General features: G+C 40.7%; 2 protein-coding genes across 5 annotated transcripts in view; one reads left to right on the top strand and one right to left on the bottom strand.

Moving 5' to 3' along the window:
- LOC109462959 (type I inositol 1,4,5-trisphosphate 5-phosphatase-like) overlaps positions 1-5,781 on the bottom strand; it is a 104,421-nt gene extending 98,640 nt beyond the window's left edge. For all 4 annotated transcript variants that reach the window (XM_019759593.1, XM_019759594.1, XM_019759590.1 and 1 more), the window contains exon 1: positions 5,695-5,781. In XM_019759593.1, the coding sequence (XP_019615152.1) occupies positions 5,695-5,766 (72 nt within the window). In that variant the 5' untranslated portion in view covers positions 5,767-5,781. The remainder of the gene's footprint in view (positions 1-5,694) is intronic.
- A 105-nt stretch (positions 5,782-5,886) lies between these two features.
- On the top strand, positions 5,887-9,366 carry LOC109462958 (potassium voltage-gated channel protein Shal-like). Its single transcript, XM_019759589.1, has one exon. It carries the CDS (start codon positions 6,500-6,502, stop codon positions 8,258-8,260), a length of 1,761 nt encoding a protein of 586 aa, XP_019615148.1. The 5' UTR covers positions 5,887-6,499; the 3' UTR covers positions 8,261-9,366.
- Positions 9,367-22,869: the final 13,503 nt, after the last annotated feature.

The raw sequence follows: 22,869 nt of genomic DNA, 5'->3' as shown, positions 1-22,869 counted from the left end.
GACCGAAATCTTGCGAAAGATTTCTTACGCAGAAGAAGTTTCGCAGCGGCGTTTCCATTACCAGTGGACAGTTCTGCGAAATTCTGCGGGACGTCCCGCAATCTTACGCACGGCCTTCCGCAATCTTACGCACGGCCTTCCGCAATATTTCGCACGGCCTTCCGCAATATTCCGCACGGCCTTCCGCAATATTCCGCACGGCGTTTCGCGATATTCCGCACGGCGTTTCGCGATATACCGCAGGACGTACCGCGGTATTTCGCAGAACGTCCCGCGAAAACTGATGCGTATTTCGTGGCCTGTGCTGTAACTCATCACAGATGCAGACTATGTAGAGATAAAAATATACCTTTAGTTTACTTAAATATGGAACAGAGATAGATATCTGGATGAAGGATATTTTATCTGTGTAATTCTGCATTATGGCTTTCTTTGAGTGTGAATAATTGGGAAATCCCTTACCTAGTATTAGCATAGACATGTCATGTGGGAAGACTAATGAGAAGAATTACGTTAATTAGCTGCAACTCCAAGATATAAACACTTGCTGTAAAATATTCCAACATACACAATACATGTAGCAACAATTTGAAAGCAGGTAGCAGTAGCACTAGCAGGTGCACGTCATATCAGGACTGGTCATTTTCAAGTTGTAGGCATTTTTTCATAATTAAGTGCAGTGACTTTCTCCACTTTCTAGGAAATTCTACTGGTATGCCACACATTCAAGTTGTCTGTCTTCAAGTACATGTAAATTTTTGTCGGTTTGAAATTGCTTTCCAAAACGACGTGCTGGCCTCTTGACAGAGTAATCTTGATGTATGGTGTCTTCCAATGGTCTGACTGCCTCGCAGCTGAATGTTATTACTTGAACACACTTCACCACACGAACTTGAACTTGGCCAATCTTGATTTGCCGTCTCCTTTTCAAATTTCCTGTTGCATGGACACTACAAATAAGCACCTCCATCACTCCAAGTCTCTGTGTTAAACATCACTAAAGAGGAGTCGAACTTGAAAAACCAGCCTATTTGGTAAACCTAATTGGAAGTTACTAAGGATGAGCTGCCAAACATTTGGTTACCACAAGACCATGGTGTAGAACGTGGGAAGATTACCTGGCCACAGTATATCACGTCTTCAAGTGGCAAAAATGAATGAGATCAGCATAAAAGAACTCTGCAAATGAAGTACATCACATAAATAGCCTCATATTTCAAGACAGGTTTCCATGGCCTGGTAACAAAAACCATCACATTCAGGTTAAAGAAATATTTGACACAAAGGTGTAACACAAGGTTGCATTCATCTTTGTCATACATGTACCCGAGCAGTGATACAGGTGTTCCGGACCGGTCTGCACTTCATGGCATGGCCTATTTTCTCAACTTCTGGCCCATTTCACATTGAAATTTGTGTTTTCATGGACGGGTATGATATAAATGGAACACCACAAAGTAGATCCAGCATTGCCCTCATGTGATATTCTCTTTACTATTTCCTGCATGGATTATGGTATTCCCTGACAGGTATTACATATAGTAAAAAAGGAATTGGTTAAATTTTGTTCAGTAAATGAGAATAGGCCACGTTAGGATTTAAACTGGAAAGAGTCAACTGTGCAAGAACACTAGAAAGGGTACATCAGATTCTGTAATTTGAGTGCTTTTAGTTAGGCATCCATCATAGTAAGCCACAGGTGACAGGTGGGATTTAGTTAGCAGTTTTTTTTTCAACACTTTGCTGCCATGTCAGTTTAACAGTGGTGCTGAACTCCCACTCGGGCCCCTCAGGTATCATGGAGCCTCTATCATTCACACTTTTGGGGGTATCTGTAGAATGGCTTGTCATATTGGGACACATCAGTCACCATTTCCCACTAATCAGTACATATAACATGAAGCCGGGAACGTCAGCCATTTTAATCATACACACTGGTTATTCGTCTTTAGTTATTATGATTAAAATAACATTGGAAATATCTATAAAACAAAATTAGTGACTTTATCTACAGTACAAGATGGTCCCCTTGCTACTTCGAGCCTGGCACACTGCCAAAACAGCCCTCCAGACTGCAATCAACTTAATGATGTATGCAACTAAATTTCTAATCCTTCATCTTCCTCTTTATGCAACCGGAAAAACTCATAAATGTGAAACTAAAGTGATGTGTCTGGTATTACTAGCTTTGCTTCAAAGTTAATTCATTAAAATAGAAGTCCTACTACTCAACAATTTTTAGGAGTCCTGGTACTTAAATGTAATGTAAAAATTGTCAATTTCTATCAAAGTGTAGCAGCCTGACTTTTTCTGTAACCTACATCAATTGCCATTAAGCTGAAAACTATGCCTTACATGATGCATACAAGTTGGTTTTGGTCATTACCCAAGACTGAATCTGCTTAGAGAGCAAATAATGAGAATTGCAGACTAACTGATCTTGCTTGCATCTTGGGGCCATGTGAGGTGATGAGTAAAGGGTCATTACACCAAAGACATTAAGTTTTATGGTTACAAATAATGTGGTACACCGCACACAGGCTATTTTGGTTCTTTTGATGACCTGAGATATGTGCAAATGAAAATCTGGGTTTTCACCCTCAAGACATGGGTGATAGGATGTCGATGAGGGAATAGTCTGTATAGGGATAGGATGTCGATGAGGGAATAGTCTGTATATGATATAGAGATGTATATATAGAGATGTATAATAGAGATAAATATCTTATATGAAAATGCCAATGAAAAATTGATTCCACAAAGCAAAATGTGGCCATCTTCAGGCCCAATCAAGTATTATTTCCTAATTGAATTCTTGGGATAGCCATACATGTACATGTGTCCAGTAAAATTTGGCTGTCTTGTAAGTGTTTTATTGTCCATTGGTTCTATTTCAGGAGCCCGCTTAAAAATTCTAAGGCATCAAAATCGTACGGCAACCTACGATGAATGAGACCACGTCATTCCAAGCACTTATACACATGGGAGCAAACGTTTATCTTCTTCAAAAAGTCAATACTGTATAATAGCATAACCTTCGATACATTTATGACCTTACAGCTCTCTGGGGAGGATTCCTGAAATGTGGAAAGGTCCACAGCATCAAAGTGTACCTTGGGCCATCAAATGCACATTTTACGGATTTGAATTGCATGACTGTATGGTCAGGAGAGTGGGACTACTAAATGAACCCAACAGTGCACATGTAATGTTAGGTGAAGAAATTAGAAGGTTACTATTTTTTATGATTCCTGGTGGTTCAGGACCTCAACAAAGGCAGCCCTTAAGTTATACTATACATGTGTGCACACTCGAACAGGAGTGAAAGATTGGACCAATAGGCAATGAATTTTGAAGGCAATAAAGATTGTGGGCAATAAATTTTCTGTTAAATGGGGAGAACTTTATGAATCGGTGAACTTTTCTGATCAGTCCCTGGGAGACGTCTCTGTGGCGCCATCTATTTCCAGCTTGGTTGTTATGAATGGTTGGGAAACTTGGTGTCCTTTACCTGACATTGCTATGTAAGGCAGAATCATCTATTATAATTTGACAAGTCATGTCAGTCTCATTGTTTCCAGTAATACTGGATCAAATTGACTATGCAAAGTTTTTAATACAAACTAACTTTGGCTTTCTTTTGGTGCTGTCATATATATGTGCTGTACAGCATCAAAATTGTTTCTAATTCAGTTACTTCTTATGATAAAAAGCTTTGGACTAGATGCTTAACAAGGAATATTCTTCACATACTATAGTACCTACTTGCTAACACAACTACTAATTGTGCTTCACAACTGGAAATACGAAGTCTCTACTTTCTCGGTTTATTATTTCATGTTTATGTAAGATCGTCTGTGGGCTGTGGGTCTTCGTCCTCTTCACTTATAACATGTGTTGACTTGTAGGGCTTAACAATGTCACATTGGCCAAACACCAGGATTCTTGTCTTCACCCTGACTTGACTTGAAATTTACACTTCAACCGTATCACACAGAACCACTCCTCTTGAGCCAATGTCATGAATCTTATCACATGTCTTACTCTTCTGGTTCATGGGCTACCTACGTCACAAACATGCCTCCTGTTTACAAGAGAGATGTCCAAGTTGAAATGATACACATATCTGTCTGTGTACTGCAAGCCTCAAGGCCAGAGCACTGGCCGAGTCGCATCCTTGCAATCAATCACGCACTTGTACTCTGTCACATGGAATGTCTTAGGTGTCAGGAAATATATAACATGTCTGGGGGAGTAAGGGTTTAGGGCAACCTTCGAAACCTTGTACAATGACAAAATGTACATAATAATGTTCAAGAGGAGAAACTCCAGTCTTAAAAGGGCAGACATTTGATGACTCCAAAGGTGCAAAGGTCACTTGTACCCAAAGCACAGCAGCTTTGATGTGATGTGACAGAATGCCATGGTCTTGAATATCAGCAGTATTTCTGTGTAGTAGTACATAAGTTGATACTTTCGTCTTGAATTATGGTCTTGCATTTTCCAAGCTGCTGCCCCTGGTGTGGTGCATGTGCCACATACATGTAGTCTTCTAGCTTCTTTAATCACCATGCAGATGTGGTTAACATTGATTTCTTTCTGCCTTGAAGCAGGCATTCAGAAAAAAAAGTGGCGGCTTTCAATATATTTTCTGACTCAAAGGAGATTATTGTTGAATCAATTGTCTAGTAGATAACTCAGATAAAACAAGAGTAACCTCACTTACAAGTTTGGCTGGTGTGCCAGACCTGGAGGCCAGCCTGCTATTTTGGTACATACATACAACCTATCCTTTATTCATATCTGGTCTGGAGTCAATAGATCTACTTGATAATTAGTACATCTGTCATTCCATATAATGAACCACAGTTAAGATGATAAACACATAGCATTGATATTTTGATACCTTGAGAACAAACCATTGATAACCTGTATTTTAATTGTCTCAAATAAAAATATCAAACTTATATTTTTTATTCAAATAATTCTGTTAAGGAAATTTTGGGGGGGTTCTTCCACCCCACTAACAGCAATGATGTAGTTGTGATACATTTCATTACGACACCTGAAAACCATCTAGCATGGAAATTGATCCAGCTGTATTTTCTAGATAACATTCTCATAGGACATAGCAACAGGCTGGTGCTAATTGCTTCACCAAATAGCCATGCATAGATACAACGTACCAACTGTTAGGCAGTATGTAGGTCAAATACTTTAATATTCCAAGAGATAAACCGAACAAAAAGAAACGTGTCAGGCAAAAAAAGGTCTCAGGAAGTGCTAATGGTTGAAATAAGAATGGTCTTTGAAGGCTTATATGTTCCTGGGCAAGAATAGCTCTTTGTGCAAGTAAGGTGAATGATGCAGATAGAATCGTAAATGCCAAGCAAACTACTCTGCATGCATTGACAACCAACATACCAGAAACTACCAGGTATTATCAGACTGCTTTAATATATAAACTTTCAGAATCTAACTAATATATCAGGGTGTGTGTGTGTGTGTGTGTAATGAAGTATCTTTTGCATGCAATGCAAGAATTTGTTTCTACTTTTTGGTGTATGTAACACAGAATGTCCTTCATGTTTCAGGTGCCCAAACCAAGAAGGATGTGTGGCTAGCACCTTATCACCAAACTGGCCAGACACACAAGTCTATATGTATGAAGGACGCTGGACTGCAGGCCTACACCTTAGAGACGTGTTGAACCTCAGGTTCCAGTTCATTAGTCACGGACAGGTGGACAGGCAGGCAGCCAACCATCTTTCAGTAATTGCAGCTGAAGCCAATCTCATCAACGGATAAATCTATTAGACGCCTGGGACAGCTCAGAAGTTCCACGACAGCTCAATCAGTCGTACTGATTCAAGATGGATGGGGTGCCACTGCCAGGTTCTCATAAATACATCTTGGGCTGAAGCTGTCGGGACTGTGTCGCAGAGCTGACGGCAAGACAAAAGACTGAGCTTGTTGCAACAGTTGTGAGAACTTTTGACTCTTTTGTCATTCTTCAACTTGTAGCTTTACATCATTCAAAAGCACTGGAAGTATGGACCACTTAGTACATGAAAAGAATGGACATACATACTGAACAAACCAACTGATAACCTGCCTGAAGGCATACTTTTTGACCAGACTGTTTGAAGACAAGGTATTGTTGGAAAGCAAAAATGCCCCATATAGCGAGAATTGGCTTAACCACACAAAGGTGCTTCTACCACTGAGTTGTCTGTCTCATGGTTTATGTATGATCTGTGTGATACCTGAGTCATCGGATGGGCGGAGCCTGTGGGGAACGCCATGACTTCTCTCTATGGGTCTCTGAACATCTGAGAGCACAGACTTCTGAAGCACAATGGCTCCAGGCTCAATTATGATATAATTGGAATACGAAAAGAAAAGAATTAGCATTGCAAGGAGGGATTTCTTATGTAACGTCCAAGATTTGGATTCCAGCCAGGAGTGATAAACTGTTAGAGTACTATGCACCTCCAAGATGGCTGCTACTGCTGCTTCGTGGTCATCAAGTCGACGCAAGTCCTCAGTAAACCTGGGACTGATATTCTCCCGTCCAGAGAGGCCAAAGTTTGTAAGCCACGCCGGGGAGAAGAAGGTGATTTTTAACGTCAGTGGGCAGAAGTTTATAACATGGCAGAGCCATCTGAATAAGTTTCCAAGCACCCTGCTCGGGGGAGACAAGAAAGAGAACTACCTGGATGAGAAAAACAATGAATATTTCTTTGATCGTGATCCTGAGGTGTTCCGGATCGTTTTGCAGTTTTACCAGACTGGGAAGTTACACTACAACAGGGCCATCTGCGTAACTTCCTATAATGAAGAGCTGGCCTTCTGGGGTATTCTTCCCGACCTTCTGGAGCAATGTTGCTTTGAAGACTACGAACAAGAAATGCACGAGCTGGAAAACCGATTCCAGGAGAAAGCCTTACCTGCAGTCCAAAAACCGAAGACCTTCCGGGAGAAAATATGGTTGATGTTTGATCGTCCTCAGTTCACTTTACTCGGGCCTGCCATTTACTATGTGGTGGGGATATGCATCGTAACGTCCATATTCAGTAGTGTGCTGGAGACGGTGTATGGGAGTTCAAGAGATCAGCTGCCACTGGGGGAGAAGTATGCCTTGACTTTCACAGCCATAGAAAGCGCCTGCATTGTCATCTTCACTCTGGAGTATATGCTGCGCCTGTTTTCAGCACCGAATCGTTGTCAGTTTGTCACAAGCTTGATGAGCGTCGTGGACGTGCTTGCAATGGTACCGTATTACATCGGACTCTTCGTCGTTCAGATAGGAACAGGAAAGTCTCTCATGACTTTACGTGTTTTCCGTGTCTTCAGAATATTCAAGTGCCAGTGGTACTCCCGTGGTCTGCGAATTTTGCTGCATACGTTAAGACGTTGTTATGGTGAGCTGACCTTTCTCTTATTCGCCCTTTTCATGGGAGTCGTCGTATCGTCAACAATGATGTACTATGCAGAGAGAGACGAACCTAACTCTGTATTCACCAGTGTGCCACGATCATTCTGGTACAGCATTGTGACTATGACAACACTTGGGTATGGTGACATGGTACCCAACACTATTCAAGGAAAGGTAATAGCTGGGGTATGCGCCTTGAGCGGTGTACTACTTATAACTTTACCCACCACTGTAGTAGTATCAAACTTTAATGCTATCTATCGTAGCCACAAGCTGTCCAAGAGTCTGAAGAAGCATCAACAGGCAAAGGTCAAAATGCTTAAACCAAGGAGGCCTCATAATCGCCTGCCCATCGAAAGCCCTCTTAGTGCACTCAGTGATGATGATGATGAGACCAGAGACTGTGAATGTAGGCACATATTTTGTTGTTGTCTGAGTGGTGCGTGTTGTATTAGGAGATCAGGATATAGGGCTGCAAAAGGCACTGCTGCCTCCATCTCAAGTGAGGAGCAAGAGAGGAGATTCAAGTGCCTGAGCTGGCTTCTCTGTTGTTGCAACGAGGACCTGTGCTCCGAGAGAGGTTTTATCAACCTGGAGTGCAGCTACAATAATGTGCCATGTTGGCGTGCCACCTTCCCACCTCAACCCAAGCCTCCGCCTTACACTCAAAGAGAACATGTACAGTACTACCGGACCATGATCGACCACCATCGACAGCGATGTGCTGTCTCCTATGTGGAGCAGGAGATGGAAGAAATTGAAAAGCTTTCTGATGATCAGAGCGATGATGCCAACATTGAAACTGTGCATGTGTTCAGATAACTGCATTTTGCGGGCTCTGCGGCCCCCCAATCCATGCATGGATCAGGAACGGTTGAGTTGGATTTACTGATGTGTAAAACATATCATTATTGCATCTGCACCAAAATGATAAGGACAAAAATGGAGGAAATCTCCCAGGGCCAGAAATCGATAAAACTATATTTCATTGTTGCTGAAGCTATAAGATGAATATTAATTAGACCAAGTTAATCCAGCTCTCTCTCGAGAGAGAAATTGTGATCAATGATGCTATAAAAGATCATTCGTTAGCTGTCATTATTACATTCTAATGTCAATGTGCATGTCATAATGTGACTAAAATGACAGACAAGGTACTCTTTACTGGAGGAAGATACATGATGATTATTTTCAGCACACTACTGTACGGTCTTTTGTCTGACTCATTAAGTGCATGAGGCATGTACTTTTCTGTAATTAATGTTTTTATCATTAGATATTGTCGAGGTACATGTTTTATATTATATAGATATTTATAAGGATGTGAAGTCATAATGAGAAACAAAACGACAAGTTTAGTTAACTTGAGTTATTGGGTTCTTTACAGTTGATAAGTGATATGATTCATGTTGACAACAAAATGTGTTTCAAGGGAATAGTTATTAGTTTGTCATATTGTTACTGAAGGAAATGAACTTTCTTGCACTGTGATTTCAACTTAAAAAGTATCAACAACAATGCATGGAGTACATTTAAGTGCCCAAATTTGTACTGGTTACTGCATAAGTTTGTTTGGTCAAGGGTTACAGACAATTATTCATCATAGACTTCGAAATATAAGTATGTAAAGTACACTGTAGTGAGACTTTTTTACCACAACAAAACTACAGAATCCTGACTACATACTGGACCAGTATGCTATGAAAACTGGCAAGACCTGACATGTGTGAGATAGAAAATTTCAGGGAGGAAACAATCTACTTCTAAGATACTTGATTAGTATATGCTATTGACAAGACATGACAACTGTAAAAACAAAATTACCAGGAAGGTTTTTACTTGCTTTGATCCAAATGTGCTTTTTCTAGAAGAGACGAATATGGGAGAGACACACTTTACTGTTGATCGAAAAGATTCATTTTAGTGTATGCATACTGTAAATATGTTAAAGATCTGGTTATACCGACATGTAAAAGCTTATATGATGGTGATATACCGAGTATACATGTATTTGAATCAGCTCAGAGAGCTGTTTAAGTATCATAGGTCTATTACACACATGTACATTGTCTAGAATACCAAACCGTCAGACCTCTAGACAACCTGTAAAATAAACTGGAATTTGACCAATCCTGTGCAGTTTTATGTCTCCATGTGGTATATATCATTTTTAAGATCTGGTTATACAAAATTGGCAAAATAACCATTGCAGTGGCCTGGGCTTATACTAGCGAATTGGTGTGGGAGGAGCGGGTGACCAGTGGTACATTTACTAATCTTCTGTGGGCGTCCCTATTGAATGAACGCTTCAAGTTGGAGCTTTAGCACTCTGGGTGATGGACAGCACCAATAAGCTTTGGCACTCTGGAAAGACTCCTAAAGGTAGCCATGACACTTGGAATTGACAAGTCTACTGATGGTGAGTACCTTTGTGGGCCATTCATACAGTGACTGATTCCACCACTCTCCATGGTGCTGAATGCATTGCTGTTCTCCATTGACAAGCATGACCTCACGAAATATAAGTTGTATAATGTATCCATAGCATTTGAGTTGTCTACAACTGTCTACAATGTTGATATGTTATTCCATAAAAATTTGTAGACACATGACCAAGAAAATGTTTTGGTATTGCACTAATGATAAACTATTGACAACAATCATTTGATAATACATCTTTTATAGCAACAAGTAGGGTTGGTGAGCACTGAAATAAAACAAAGTCATTATTCAAAGTGTGGTGCCTATAATCATCCAACCGGACAGTCAGGCATCAGCAAATTGAGCTTCGGCGGTCAACTTTGATTCAAGCACTATTTGTTCAAATGGACTGCCATTACCTAACATCACCGAATAATGGTTACACAGTGTCTAGACTATTCCTACGTGTGCAGCTTGGGAGAGTTAGAAAGCAAGGTAGGCAATTATGGGCCAAAAGATAAATGGCACCATTATCTGATTGACTTCTTCCGTTTCTCTGCAATCACCACACGTCTGGCCAACTTCACTGTTAACAGAAACAATCTCCAGGCCTAACCGGTTCCAATCAAAACAGTTTAGTGTCAACTGTTTCAGTAACAAGCACTCATGGACAGAATTGCACAGCATACATTTTTCATTCAGTCACACACTGGGCGAAAAGGCCTCGAATGCAGCCATATGCGCACAGGGATATTTACGCATTTTTAGCAGATACAAGCGGATGCAAACGGATACGGGTAGGATCCGTAAAATATCCTAAATTTGCATTCTTAGGGATCCGGAACGTTTGGATCCCTAAATATCCCAAAATGGGATTTTCCACGGATACCAATTTGTTTCTTTAGGGATTTTTTTGTATTACCTGGACTGTCCGGATCCCAAAGGATTCCAAAGCGGGATTTTCCGCGGATACCAATTTGTTTCTTTGGTGATTTTTTGTACACCTGAAGTAGCCTGGACTGTCCGGATGCCAAAGAATGCAAAAATCAGGATTTTCTACGGATGCGAATTTTTTTAATAGGGATTTTGCCGGATATGCGATATATCCCCACGTGCAGACGTCGATATTTTACACGGATGCGTACAGATACAACTTGTGATTTTCCCGTATCCCTATCGGATTTCCATACACATTTCTCTGCATTTGCCTCGGATGCAAACAGAGCCGGCGTTTGGATTTTTATTATCCGTACCTCGGATCTTCCCGAATCCTTACGGCATTCTCCCCTGTTTGATATGTATACGTGCAGATCCAACAAGCAAGTCAAACTCAAATTAGATAAATGAAGGAATAAACGAATGAATAGATTTAGCCTGAAAGCCTTTATTAAAACTGTGTAAAGCGACAAAAAAGAGAGAACTAACTATACGAATACATGTACCATATGTAAAATAAATATTTGCAATAATAAACAGGTAGAACTAGAACTATCACGTCTTGCTTCGCCAGGATGGTCGTCTCACTGTCCATGTGTTACAGCCATCATCTGTCTCCTAGTCCCACATCAGGATGGTCTTTGTAGAAGTCTGCACTGAAGACAGTCTTACCACTTTCAATCAGCCGCTTCTGACCTACGAAAAAACAGAAAACAAGTACAGTGTAAAAATGGCATTTCGGCCAGAATGTGCTAAAAACCGTCAGGATAACAGTCTCCCCAGCGGCCCGGATGCCAGCAGTAGGCATTGTTATGCAAGCCAGCATTGAGGTGTGAAATACCCCCCGTGAGAAGGCCGGCGCTTTTACATATGGGAACAACAGGTCATATAAAGGCCACAGATGTGAGTTGCGAAGTTGAGTTGCTCTAAACTTTTGTCAGAAATGATCTGAAACCATAATGATCATACTAATTAAGAGAGTTTCGAAGGGTTTACTCACTTCTATATGCCGTCAACAGTCTTATGCAGTCGGTTTATGGTCCAGTTGAACTGTTCGTCAGGCGAGTCTGCAACGTGTCATGACATGCCTGGCGGCTTCGTGCACTCGCCGGGCGATGTCCCCGGTATGTCTCTCGTCCTTGTCTCGGCCACTGATACTTCATAGCGTCCAGTCGGTGTACGGTCAGTATCCTAGACTTTGACAATCAATGCCGTGGTTGCTGAATTTATGTGCAGCGGATATATATAAGGACAGCAAGCGGGACGATAGAAAGGGACGCACACTCAAGCAAGCGGTCACTGAAAGTGACAGTTGAGTTTGAATCTCCCCCGGGGTTTCTCAGATTACCCACAAGGCACTGCGGTGCTGCTGCCGGAACTGCTCTGCGGATCCGTCGAAAATACAGAGGTGGATCTTTGAGAGATGCTCGGTTTTGACACCGGCGAAGGTTGTATGTGAACCAACTTCTTGTCTGATACGCAAAGTTTCCAATCAGCAAAAATCAGTACAGTCACGAATCCGAGCAGACATTTGCTTATGCGACGCGCAAAGGCAACGTTACAATGTACGTATATGGCTAAGTTACGGGGTGCGCCCTCTTGTGGCGACTGTAATTTCAACAATTTGCGGATGCGTACGAAAACAAATTCGGATATTTAAGAAATCCCCAGATTACCCACAATTCGCTTCTGCTGTGGAGTGGGTCCGCGGATGCGTCAAAAAGCAAATTCGGATATTCAAGAAATCCCCAGATTACCCACAATTCGCTTCTGCTGTGGAGTGGGCCCGCGGATGCGTAAAAAAGCAAATTCGGATATTCAAGAAATCCCCAGATTACCCACAATTCGCTTCTGCTGTGGAGTGGGCCCGCGGATGCGTAAAAAAGCAAATTCGAATATTCAAGAAATCCCCAGATTACCCACAATTCGCTTCTGCTGTGGAGTGGGCCCGCGGATGCGTAAGAAAGCAAATTCGGATATTCAAGAAATCCCCAGATTACCCACAATTCGCTTCTGCTGTGGAATGGGCCCTCGGATGCGTAAAAAGCAAATTCGGATACTTCAAGAAATCCCCAGATTACCCACAATTCGCTTCTTCTGTGGAGTGGGCCCGCGGATGCGTAAGAAAGCAAATCCCCAGATTACCCACAATTCGCTTCTGCTGTGGAGTGGACCAAGGATGTAAAAAAAAACTCCCAAGAATACGAGTATCCTTGTATCCAGTGTATAGTGTATTGTCTGACTTATATCTATGTTATAAACGGTAGTATTCGAGGTCCAAAAATATGACAGGTCACGACCCCTAAAAATGTGACGTTTCCTATCCTAACGACGTATTATTTCTAACGTATACGTAACGAGTACGGATACCGTGTCTGCATCCGCTGCGAAGTAAGTATGTATCCCTACAAATGCCGCATCTGCATCCGCTGCGAGTTACGGATGCATACGTATGCGTTACGGATGTGTGTGGGATCCGCAATCCTGGGGATTCTTGGTGTGGGATCAGCAATCCTTGGGATTCTTGGGGATTCGCGCAGCATCCGCAAGGTGATGCAAATTCGGATCCTTGGGATCCGGCTGCATCCGAGGCCTTTTCGCCCAGTGACAATTTTTTTTCTTAAAAGGCCGTGCATGGGTTGATGTATGGTGCAGGAGGAGAGCTGATTCTGTATACTAGTATGCATTTTCCCAGGAGCTTCTATAAAGCAACAGACATGAATAACAGGAAATGAGGTGACCTTTGTACCATTCACTTTCTCCCATGCCAAAGGTGATTGCCTATTTATTTGTCCGGTTAGATTTCTTATATGCAAATATCTGGACTTTTTGTCACAATCTATCATGAGATGAATTATTGAAACTCACAGTCACTTTTCTGGGAGCTAATAAAACCTTTAATATCAAGTTAGAGTGGCTAGGAACAAGTTAATTTTCTTTCGTAGGACCTACAGTCGTATAATTTGAAAATTGGACTACTCAGCTAGACCAGACTGGGTCACATTAGACTTGAAAAGGATTTCAGAAGATCAGGTCTGGGCACTTGCAGATTGGTGTTTGAATAATAGGATTATTTCAGATTTGACACAACCCCAGTCAAAAGCTTACAGTGGCTTTCATGATGAACCTCAGAAATGTAGGGAATTTTTCAGCCACAATACCCCATAAATACCCCAGTTGTGCTAAACGTATCTTGGATTTTATTACCCTGGGTCACTGAAATATAAAAAGATCTCCAAAGAGATCTTCAATCCAACATCCACTAGTACAATGCACTCTTGCATATCTAAACCATGCATACCTGGGGGGTATTGCACTAGAGATCTCTCAAGCATACAGGTCTTTTTAAAGTGGTACTGCCAGATATATCATACGTAACCCTGCAGATAAATGTAAATGGAAGTTATATACCAGTTAAGCCAGGAAAATGTGAAGGTCTTACATGTATAAACCCAGACTTGTGACTTTCAAAGGGTCATACATGCAAAGGGCTTTGGGAGATTTGGGTTTTATCTGGAAAAATTATTTACCGCAGGAAGTCCTTGAAAGTTAATTTCATGTAATGCATCTTGTCGCTGTGAACAAAGTTAAAAATCTCTGTGGGTGAAGACAACTTAGAACTGAAAATCTACCTCGAAAGTAATATCAAACACGACAATGCTTATCAAGCTTAGATATTATCCTTAATATGGAAAATTAAGCTCAGCATTAAAATATATTCCCTTATGAACTGAAGTTTTGAACAAACTGAACTAAATAGTCTACCCGTGCACCTATAAACCATCACATTCTCAGTAATTTTAACTCATTGGCTGCAACTTTGTCAACTTAATGCGGTTTAACATCTTTACAACAGATTACAAATGTAATTATCAAGGTTGAATTTTTAAACGAAATAAAGCCCATTCCCTACTGTATAACAGGTTTTACCAATCATCAAAGGAGCTCCATGCTGGAAATAGCAATAGTAATTTTGGAAGGGTAATGACATAATGACAGGGATTCGTGTTTGATAGATCAGTAACATTTCTTGGCTTATTTGAAGAATTGCGAGGAGGATTTCCAGGTAACCTCTGGATCCTGACAAATGTGTGTCTTATCAAGTAGGAATTACCTGGGATGGGGATAGCTAAGGCAAAGGTAGTCCCATAGCTTTGGGGCTACAGAGGCACCGGACTGTTAATCTACTGTGTCTGGGGTACGCATTGGAGACGGAGCCCATTCCTCTCCTTCCACTCTCATGTCGTCTAGCCTAGCTATGGGATGGGGTTAATCTTTAGTTAATAATCCAGGGAAGCTAATCCCCAACAAGTCTTTCTTATTGGTGAGGTTACACCAATGCATTAGTAATACCCATCTCTTGGGTCTCAGTTCAATTGAAGGCTGTATCGATCATTTAGAAGAAACTGATGTTTTTTTCAGAAGGGGCATTTTCATCCAGATCTCATACTTTCACCTACCATTCTGGTATAATATCTTACCATGCATTCCTTACTTGTATATGCTTGCAAACATTCTTGAAGGTGCTTTCTGTCTTTGAAATTAATATTATTGACAATAGAGTGTGTAAGATTGCAACAAATAAATGGAAAAAAGGAGGTCAGGTATGAGATTAATAAACAGTTTTAAAAGAAACTTCAGAGCCAAGAGGTGCAAATAACTGGTGTCTACTAAAATAGAAGTCATATTATGTACTTTTTATCCTGCTCAAAAGAATTTCCTTTTCCACTTCTTACCATAACCTTTGCAGTTCTTGAAAAATTTTGGTCTGAATCAAGTGATTTGATTTTACATTTGATGAAACTGTGTGTATCAGGTTCTGGGTTCCTCGACTGCCACCAACTTTAGTAATCTTCAGAATTGATCTTCTTGATTGGATACTGCACAACACCCCTGAATTGGGGTAAAGTGTGCAGGGGAGCTGTGCGATGCGCTATTGCTGCGTCCTCAGATGCTGTAGTACTGCAGCGTTGAACTTTGTGGGTTCCGCAGTATCAGTTATTACTTGAGGCAAAATGTTCCAATCTCTGACAGTTTGTGGAAAGTATGAATATTTGTAACAGTCTTTGTGAGACGTTAGTGGCTTGTATGAGTTGGAGTTGAAGTGTCGCGATTGGCGCGGGATAGGCGTCAACAAGGTTTTGACCGGAAGGGCTGCTTTTAAGTGTCTTGCTTTTTGTAGTAATGTGACTCTACTTGCTGTGCGTCTGTCCTTTAATGTATCCCACCCTAAATCTGTGACCAATTTAGTAGTGCTGGCATATGTATCATAGGTATTTGAAACGAATCTGGCCGCTCTTTTCTGGACCGATTCTAACTTGTGAATATGTTCCTTGTAGTACGGATCCCACGCAGCGCTAGCGTATTCTAGATGTGGTCTGACTAAACTAGTGTATGCTTTCATCTTGACTGATTTAGGACAACTGTAGAGATTGTTCTGTCCAAGAAAGTTTGTTATTTACGATAACACCTAAGTATTTGTGATTATTAGTCTCAGCTAGTGTGTGGCTCCCTAGTTTGTATTCAAATAATTTAGTTTTGCATTTGTGGGTGTAGCGCATGACGTAGCATTTGTCAGGATGTAGTTCCATCTGCCAATTGCTCTGCCATGCATCTAATATATTTATATCATCTTGTAGTAGGGTATGGTCATTGTCATTGTTTATTTCTCTGTAAATTACACAATGGTCGGCAAAAAGCCTGATGTTAGAGTTAAGGTTGTCAGCCAGATCATTAATATATACTAGAACAATAAAGGTCCTAGTACGGTACCCTGGGGTACTCCAGAAACTACTTCTGTCCAATCTGAATGTTCCCCCCCAACTACCACCCTTTGTTTACGTTTTACGAATTGCACTGTGGCTTAGGAAAGTCTTTTCTAATGGGGTCAGGCCAGGATACTTTTTCACTGTTTTCGATCTACCCTGGACTGACAGCAGTATCATACACATAAGACAGCCAATAACCTTACGTCACGTTATGACAGCAGGGCTCATCAATAAAAACTAAGCTGACCCCCATCCATTGAGATGACTGCAGATTTGAGCAATATTGTCACGCCTACATGCACACTGCTCTGCACTGATTGCTTTTGCTTCGGAGGAATCTAATCTGATTTGGACTATTCCATACAATCATGTACATGTCCATCCTAAGGTTGGGGATGAACCAGGGGTATTTCTTCTTCGTAAACAGCTAAATATTTTATAGGAGGCCATTACAAAGCAATTTATCACTTACTCATAGTGTTGAATTATAAATGTTAACTACAAAGAAAGAAAGTAATCATTTTCATATTCAATGCATATCTCTACACCTTCTCTTCCATGGACATAATGGGTGTATAAACCCTTGATATTAGTATCAATTCATGCCATGTCGATTACAACATGTTTTATTCATGTAGTCCTTCTTTGTACAAAGTTTCTGCCACAATTAAATGTAATATGAGTATCTGGGCTCCATTGATAGCTTGCCAATTCTTTTCTTTTCAGGTAATGTTACAGAGATGTGAATAAACAAACATAATCACTGCATTTATTATTAGAATGATAGATGTAATAATAGCCTACAAAGGTTTGTATTACTCCATATCCAACAACCCCTGGACCCCCTAATACTAACTTCAATCGACAAGACGTATCAGCCAGTAGATATCCATCGTGAACTCTTGACACAGCTTGACCTTTCTGAGGCCTTTCTGAAACTAACTGCAATATTTCACTTTGGTGCACATGCGTATCAATATGCGGACAATACCTATATATATCATGTCTGCCATTCTCTAATCTATTATCGGATAATGTTATCTATGTAGGAAAAGGAATGCCCTTTCCTTTTCCCCTCCTCAGCATATCAGCATCAACCAAGCAGATTCCCATAAACCATGGCTTGCTTCCATCTTCCGTAGGTGGAGATGCGGAAATATATATCAACTTCAATTATTCACAAAGTCATTCTCCACCTTTTCTGCAGGTGACCCAGGTAGAGGCGACACTTCCGTGCTCATACATCAGGCTGTATCTGGAGGTGGATTAACCGGTACTCCTGCTGCCTGACCTGGAACTGATGCAAATTTACTGCTGAAACAATACCTCAGCAGGAAGCATGTTAAGGGTATTACCATGCCTTTCTCATCCCAGAAAAAGTGATTTTCAGGCTGTAGAGGCACAGCTTGTAGGGCCATGCCCCCGCCCAGATTTACTGCCACCATATGTCATTAGGAGAATTGCCCTGAGTCAGCAAATTCTTCCGATATAGGCAATTTGGGCTCATTACAAGGCAAGGGCTCATTACATTTAGCAAGTTTGCTCATTTATCTTACACCCAATAAGGTCAGTAACAAGATATCAATCTTCTTAACTCCAACAACTGGCTCAGATTCAATATATGGTTAACCCTTCCAGTTTCAAGTAATTTGTAAAAGCTTGGTTTTCACTGGAGTTGACATTGTATTGGCCAAAAAATAACAATTGTATTCAAGCAACTTTTTAACCAACTTTCATTCCACATGTTTCATAAAAGTTTCTGTTGTAATTTTCAAGCATTTTCTCTACTGCTAGCATCAGAATAGAACATAGGCATATTAGCCGTTCTGTTCAGGTGTATTTGTGCCTGTTTCTCACATCCATAATGAGTCTAGACAGTCTCTGTCCCTGGTGCTGAAGTTGTTGGTGCTGTCCTTGGTACTGAAATAGTTAGCTTCTGTTGTGACAAAGACAACTCCACTGGTGAGATCTTTCTGACATTTTCTTGTGATATGTATGTCTCTATTGTCATCAAAACAACATGTTAAGCCTGACAACAGAGTGCGATTATAAACTTTCAAAGAGGTTTTTCACCAATATAAAACAAACAAGTTGGATAGTAAAAAACTCTGATATGCCCCCCTCCCCCACATCTCATTTTGCTGTAATCCAGAAGACCAGAAGGGTAAAGACATGTCATGTGTCCTGCCCTGAAATGGACATTTCGCTACCAGTGATAAAATGTGCAATGATGCACACCAGTGGACGGCCTTTCTATCGATCTGTCCCGTCCAATAATGCCCAGATGTAGCACATAATCAAGCCGAAGAGTGCAACTGCCACTTTCACCTGGGCTTTACGGTTCAGCTCATTCTCACTATCACTGGCGTTGAGATGAATCTCGTCCACTGGTGTGTAAACCTGTGATATTCCACAGGCCACACATATTGGGAATCAATGAGTCCCAATGATAACATCACGTCCCTCTGCTTGCCTGTATTATCTGGAGTTTAACATCTCATCAACTAGAGTGCACCAGTGGTGGTGGCTGTCCATCTTTGCCATTGTCTGTGGGATGTGCTGACATACACTATAAAACAGGCATCTGAGACTGTCACAGAATGAAAAGATAGCCATAAAACATGTAATCACAGAGATGTCCACACATAAACCTTCACCACTCCTTATCAGTTATGTACATCTGTGCAACCAGCATGACATGATGATGATGATCTGTATACAGTTGAGTCCATATCTGGAAATGACCAAAAGTTCTCTACACATGCATGTAGAGGCAACTCATTTGTCAGACAAGACAAGATAGGCCATGTTTCCCATCTTCCCTATAAATATAAGTGAACCAGTCTTTAAAAAGGCAGAATATTGAACCTCTTCTAATCAGTATCATGCAGCAACAAACATTATCACTTCAATGCAAGACACTGCTGCCTGTGTTCCCAACATTACAACATTTTACTTCTGATCCAAATTGGAACTCAAATAAAAAACATGTTTGTGGGTTAGAGAATACTGGGTTGAAGTTTATCTAATCAGGGAGACAGAATATTCAGGAACTTTATCTAGTATTCTCATACAACTTTTCCTTCTGCCAAGATTTTATTGACCACTCTCCTTAAGTCGATATTCTCTGTCCAGAAGTCATTCAAGCGAGTTTTATCTGAGACAAATGATAAAAGCTATCCATTAGACAACCCTGCTTGGAGAACACCCAGCTAGGACATCACAAATCAATTCTATGAATTTTCAGTCTCGTATCATAAATAAGATCTTGAATATCATCTTCAGATCTTAACCATCACATCTATAAATGCTGAAGCCAAGGGGTGGGGTGGAAGATTACAGAAGTGAGTGCAAGGTTACAGTGAATGGGCTTGGAATCTGGCTGAGGCAACCATTAAAATACTTTATATTAGAAAAGGGAGACATAAAGTTTGCTCATCACTTTGAGTAAGAATGACTTGAAAGCTAAGGATTGCTATGCATCAAGTCTTGCTGTGATTTTCAAGAAGGTCTACGTTATTTAACAAGTCACATGGGAGGTGACTTTTCCCCCCCTGGCATGACACAATCACTGCCACAGGGGAATCCCTTTCTGTGTACTTCCAGATTTATGCACATCATATATCTTTATCTGAGATTCAAGGCAAAATTTGAGTGGAACACAGGAACTATAGGTCACAGCCATATGGAGATGTGAAGGTATGAGGGGTGAATTGACGGGAGATGTACACACATGCATGGCGCAGGACACTGTGCAGACAGATGAATGACTTTGACGCACAATGCTGAGAAGACCTAATCAAGTACAAGTAAGTAAGTACATGTGCTTTGTACAAATGCAACAGTAAAGCCAAAGGATGAAAGACTGCACAGAGTCAGTCATTCTAGACCACAAGTGGTGTTTGCTAGGGATGGATCAGAATAACTTTGGAGTCCACCGTCTCATGATGCCATCACAGAAGTAGAAGCTGCCAGATAAAGTTAGCCTGGTGTCCAGTCTATTGTGGCCCTAGTATCTTTTGGGCCCTAGTATTTTCTCCCACCAGCTCAACTGGCCCTCTGGTGGGAGCTTTGCAGCTGTAGGAGTTTTGCACAGAGGGAGTGAATTAGCCCCACCCACACATCATTGTGGTGGTGGGCTAATTGAACTCCCATCATGCAAACCTACTGGACAGCCTAGTTGAGTTGGGCAGCAAAGAGCCCTGAAGCCCTGAAAAAAGCTGGCCCAAACCACAATAGACTGGAAAACAGGCTAGATAAAGTAAGTAAAGTACCATTGCGGTCAATTTGAAAGAACAACAAGCATTAACGTAAAGGCATGGGAGACCTTTGTTATCTACAAGTACTGTCAAGATTACTTATCAGGCTCGTTAGTTACTCGTCCCAAAAGTCACTTCACATAAGACACAGAGGTTTCTGTTATTGCTAGAATGTCAAGGACTTTTTTGAGGTTCGAGCAATGTCTAGACCCCAAGATGAAGAAATGTTAGTAAGGAAAGAAAGAAAGAACTTTGTATTAAGTGATCAATATCGTTTTTGGATTAGAATTCCCAATATTTGGTATCTAGACTAGCAAATATCTCAAACTTGACAGATACATTAGTCATAGACATGATGCCGGTTCTTCAACAACTACATTGTGAACTTAAGAAATGGGCCTTGTGAGAAGAAATTCAATACCAATGACATGACTTATGACTTACTGGAGGATGTTATCAGTCAGTGCTCAATAAATTCATCCGTCCTCCTCCCTATCCATCATGCTTCAATGACAGAGATGGTATTAGTTTCCACTATAACACAGGACAAAATCCAATTTCCCACGGTTTCTACCTCACTGCCCATGCTTTGTCTAAGTTATCAAGTCCTCAAGCTCTAACTTTTGGATCCAATTGCTTTGAGCCTGTCTGTCACATGTGACTTTCTTCACAGAGAAATTGATTCACACAAGGATGAATCACCATGGAGTTCAATACACTCAGAACTTCTACATACATGCACAGTGTTTGAACAGTTCTCCAATGGACGTGTTGTTATCGTCTCAACAGTTTTCGTTTTATTGTCTCATTTTGGGGGCATTTTTTCCTTGCCACATTCATACCTTCACATTCTATCACTGATAATTTTGCACCACCAGATTACCTTTTCATGTCCTATCAAAAACTACAGGAACTTTGGGCATTTTCATTTCAAACTGTACATTATTGCATTATAAAGCACAATGCAAAATTTAATTTCCATCTTTATTTATTTATCCAGGGGCAGCATATCGCCAATGGCAATAAATTTGAAAATATAGTCAATATGAATTTGAAAATATAGTCAATAAATTATTAAATCATATATATAACTATGTTTCATTTAGAACAAGGATATTATATTAAGAAATAGTTGGGTTTCTGTACTGTGGTATAAAAAGCTATATAAGTTCAGATTGGCAAAATCCTGCATGTTGGTAAGAATTTCATCATACAGACTTGGTTCAAAGGACTCTTTGGAATGTAATTCATTATACTACAGGTTGCAGGTCAGACCACCCTGTGGTTGGTTGCCAATGTTGGCTCCTTTCTCCGTAAAATACTCTTCATGATTGCTGCCAATTCCTCCCATCCCCTGTGATGTACATGTACCTTCAAATGACTTTCTGAACAGTTTGGCACATTTGTAATAACCAGCTTGCAGCTTGAATGCTTTTAAGTAAATTGGTTCCTCTGATATTTCAAGGTAATACCGATAAGCCCTGAATACTTTACCAGCATGTCCCACTCAGCTGGTTCTCCTGCCCTATGCATGTAGGCAGGGCTTGAAATTGTTTATGGGAATGGGTGTACTGGACGGTGCATCTACCTAAAAAAATCTAGGTACACAGAAGAAATTTTACGTGCATAACACAACATTGAAGATATACAGTATTACTAGTAGTACATGTAGAATGCCAGTAAAACCTCATCACACCTTTTTTCAGAACTTGAATCCATGAAACTCTATAGTTATCTTCAAAATTTTAGTCGAATACAACAAAAGTTTTATAATTTTTATGACACTTGTTTATCAAGGATATTGTACACAAGTGTACAACAGCACCTTTACGAACACGTATGTAACCCTACACAAATATCTAGGTGCTCCAGCAAAAGAAATTGGTGTACAGCTCCAATTTTGGTATTTTGAGCCCGGCATGAAGTAAATAGTACATTGAATTCAAACCAAGGTGGTGACTGAGAAACTGGGCCTCCTATCTGAATGAAACAGAACTGCACAGTGATACACATGCCAACAGGTGTCAGTCTCATGCATCAGAACAGG

Source organism: Branchiostoma belcheri, unplaced genomic scaffold (genome assembly GCF_001625305.1).
Source record: "Branchiostoma belcheri isolate BF01 breed outbred unplaced genomic scaffold, Haploidv18h27 scaffold120, whole genome shotgun sequence".
In the NCBI taxonomy this organism is placed as follows: domain Eukaryota; kingdom Metazoa; phylum Chordata; class Leptocardii; order Amphioxiformes; family Branchiostomatidae; genus Branchiostoma; species Branchiostoma belcheri.
Note: the sequence above shows the minus strand (reverse complement) of the source record. Positions and strands in the feature narration are given on the sequence as shown.

What these genes read in the sequence shown, in the direction of transcription:
- LOC109462958 (XM_019759589.1), top strand. Translation starts at nt 6,500, where the DNA reads ATGGCTGCTACTGCTGCTTCGTGGTCATCAAGTCGACGCAAGTCCTCA.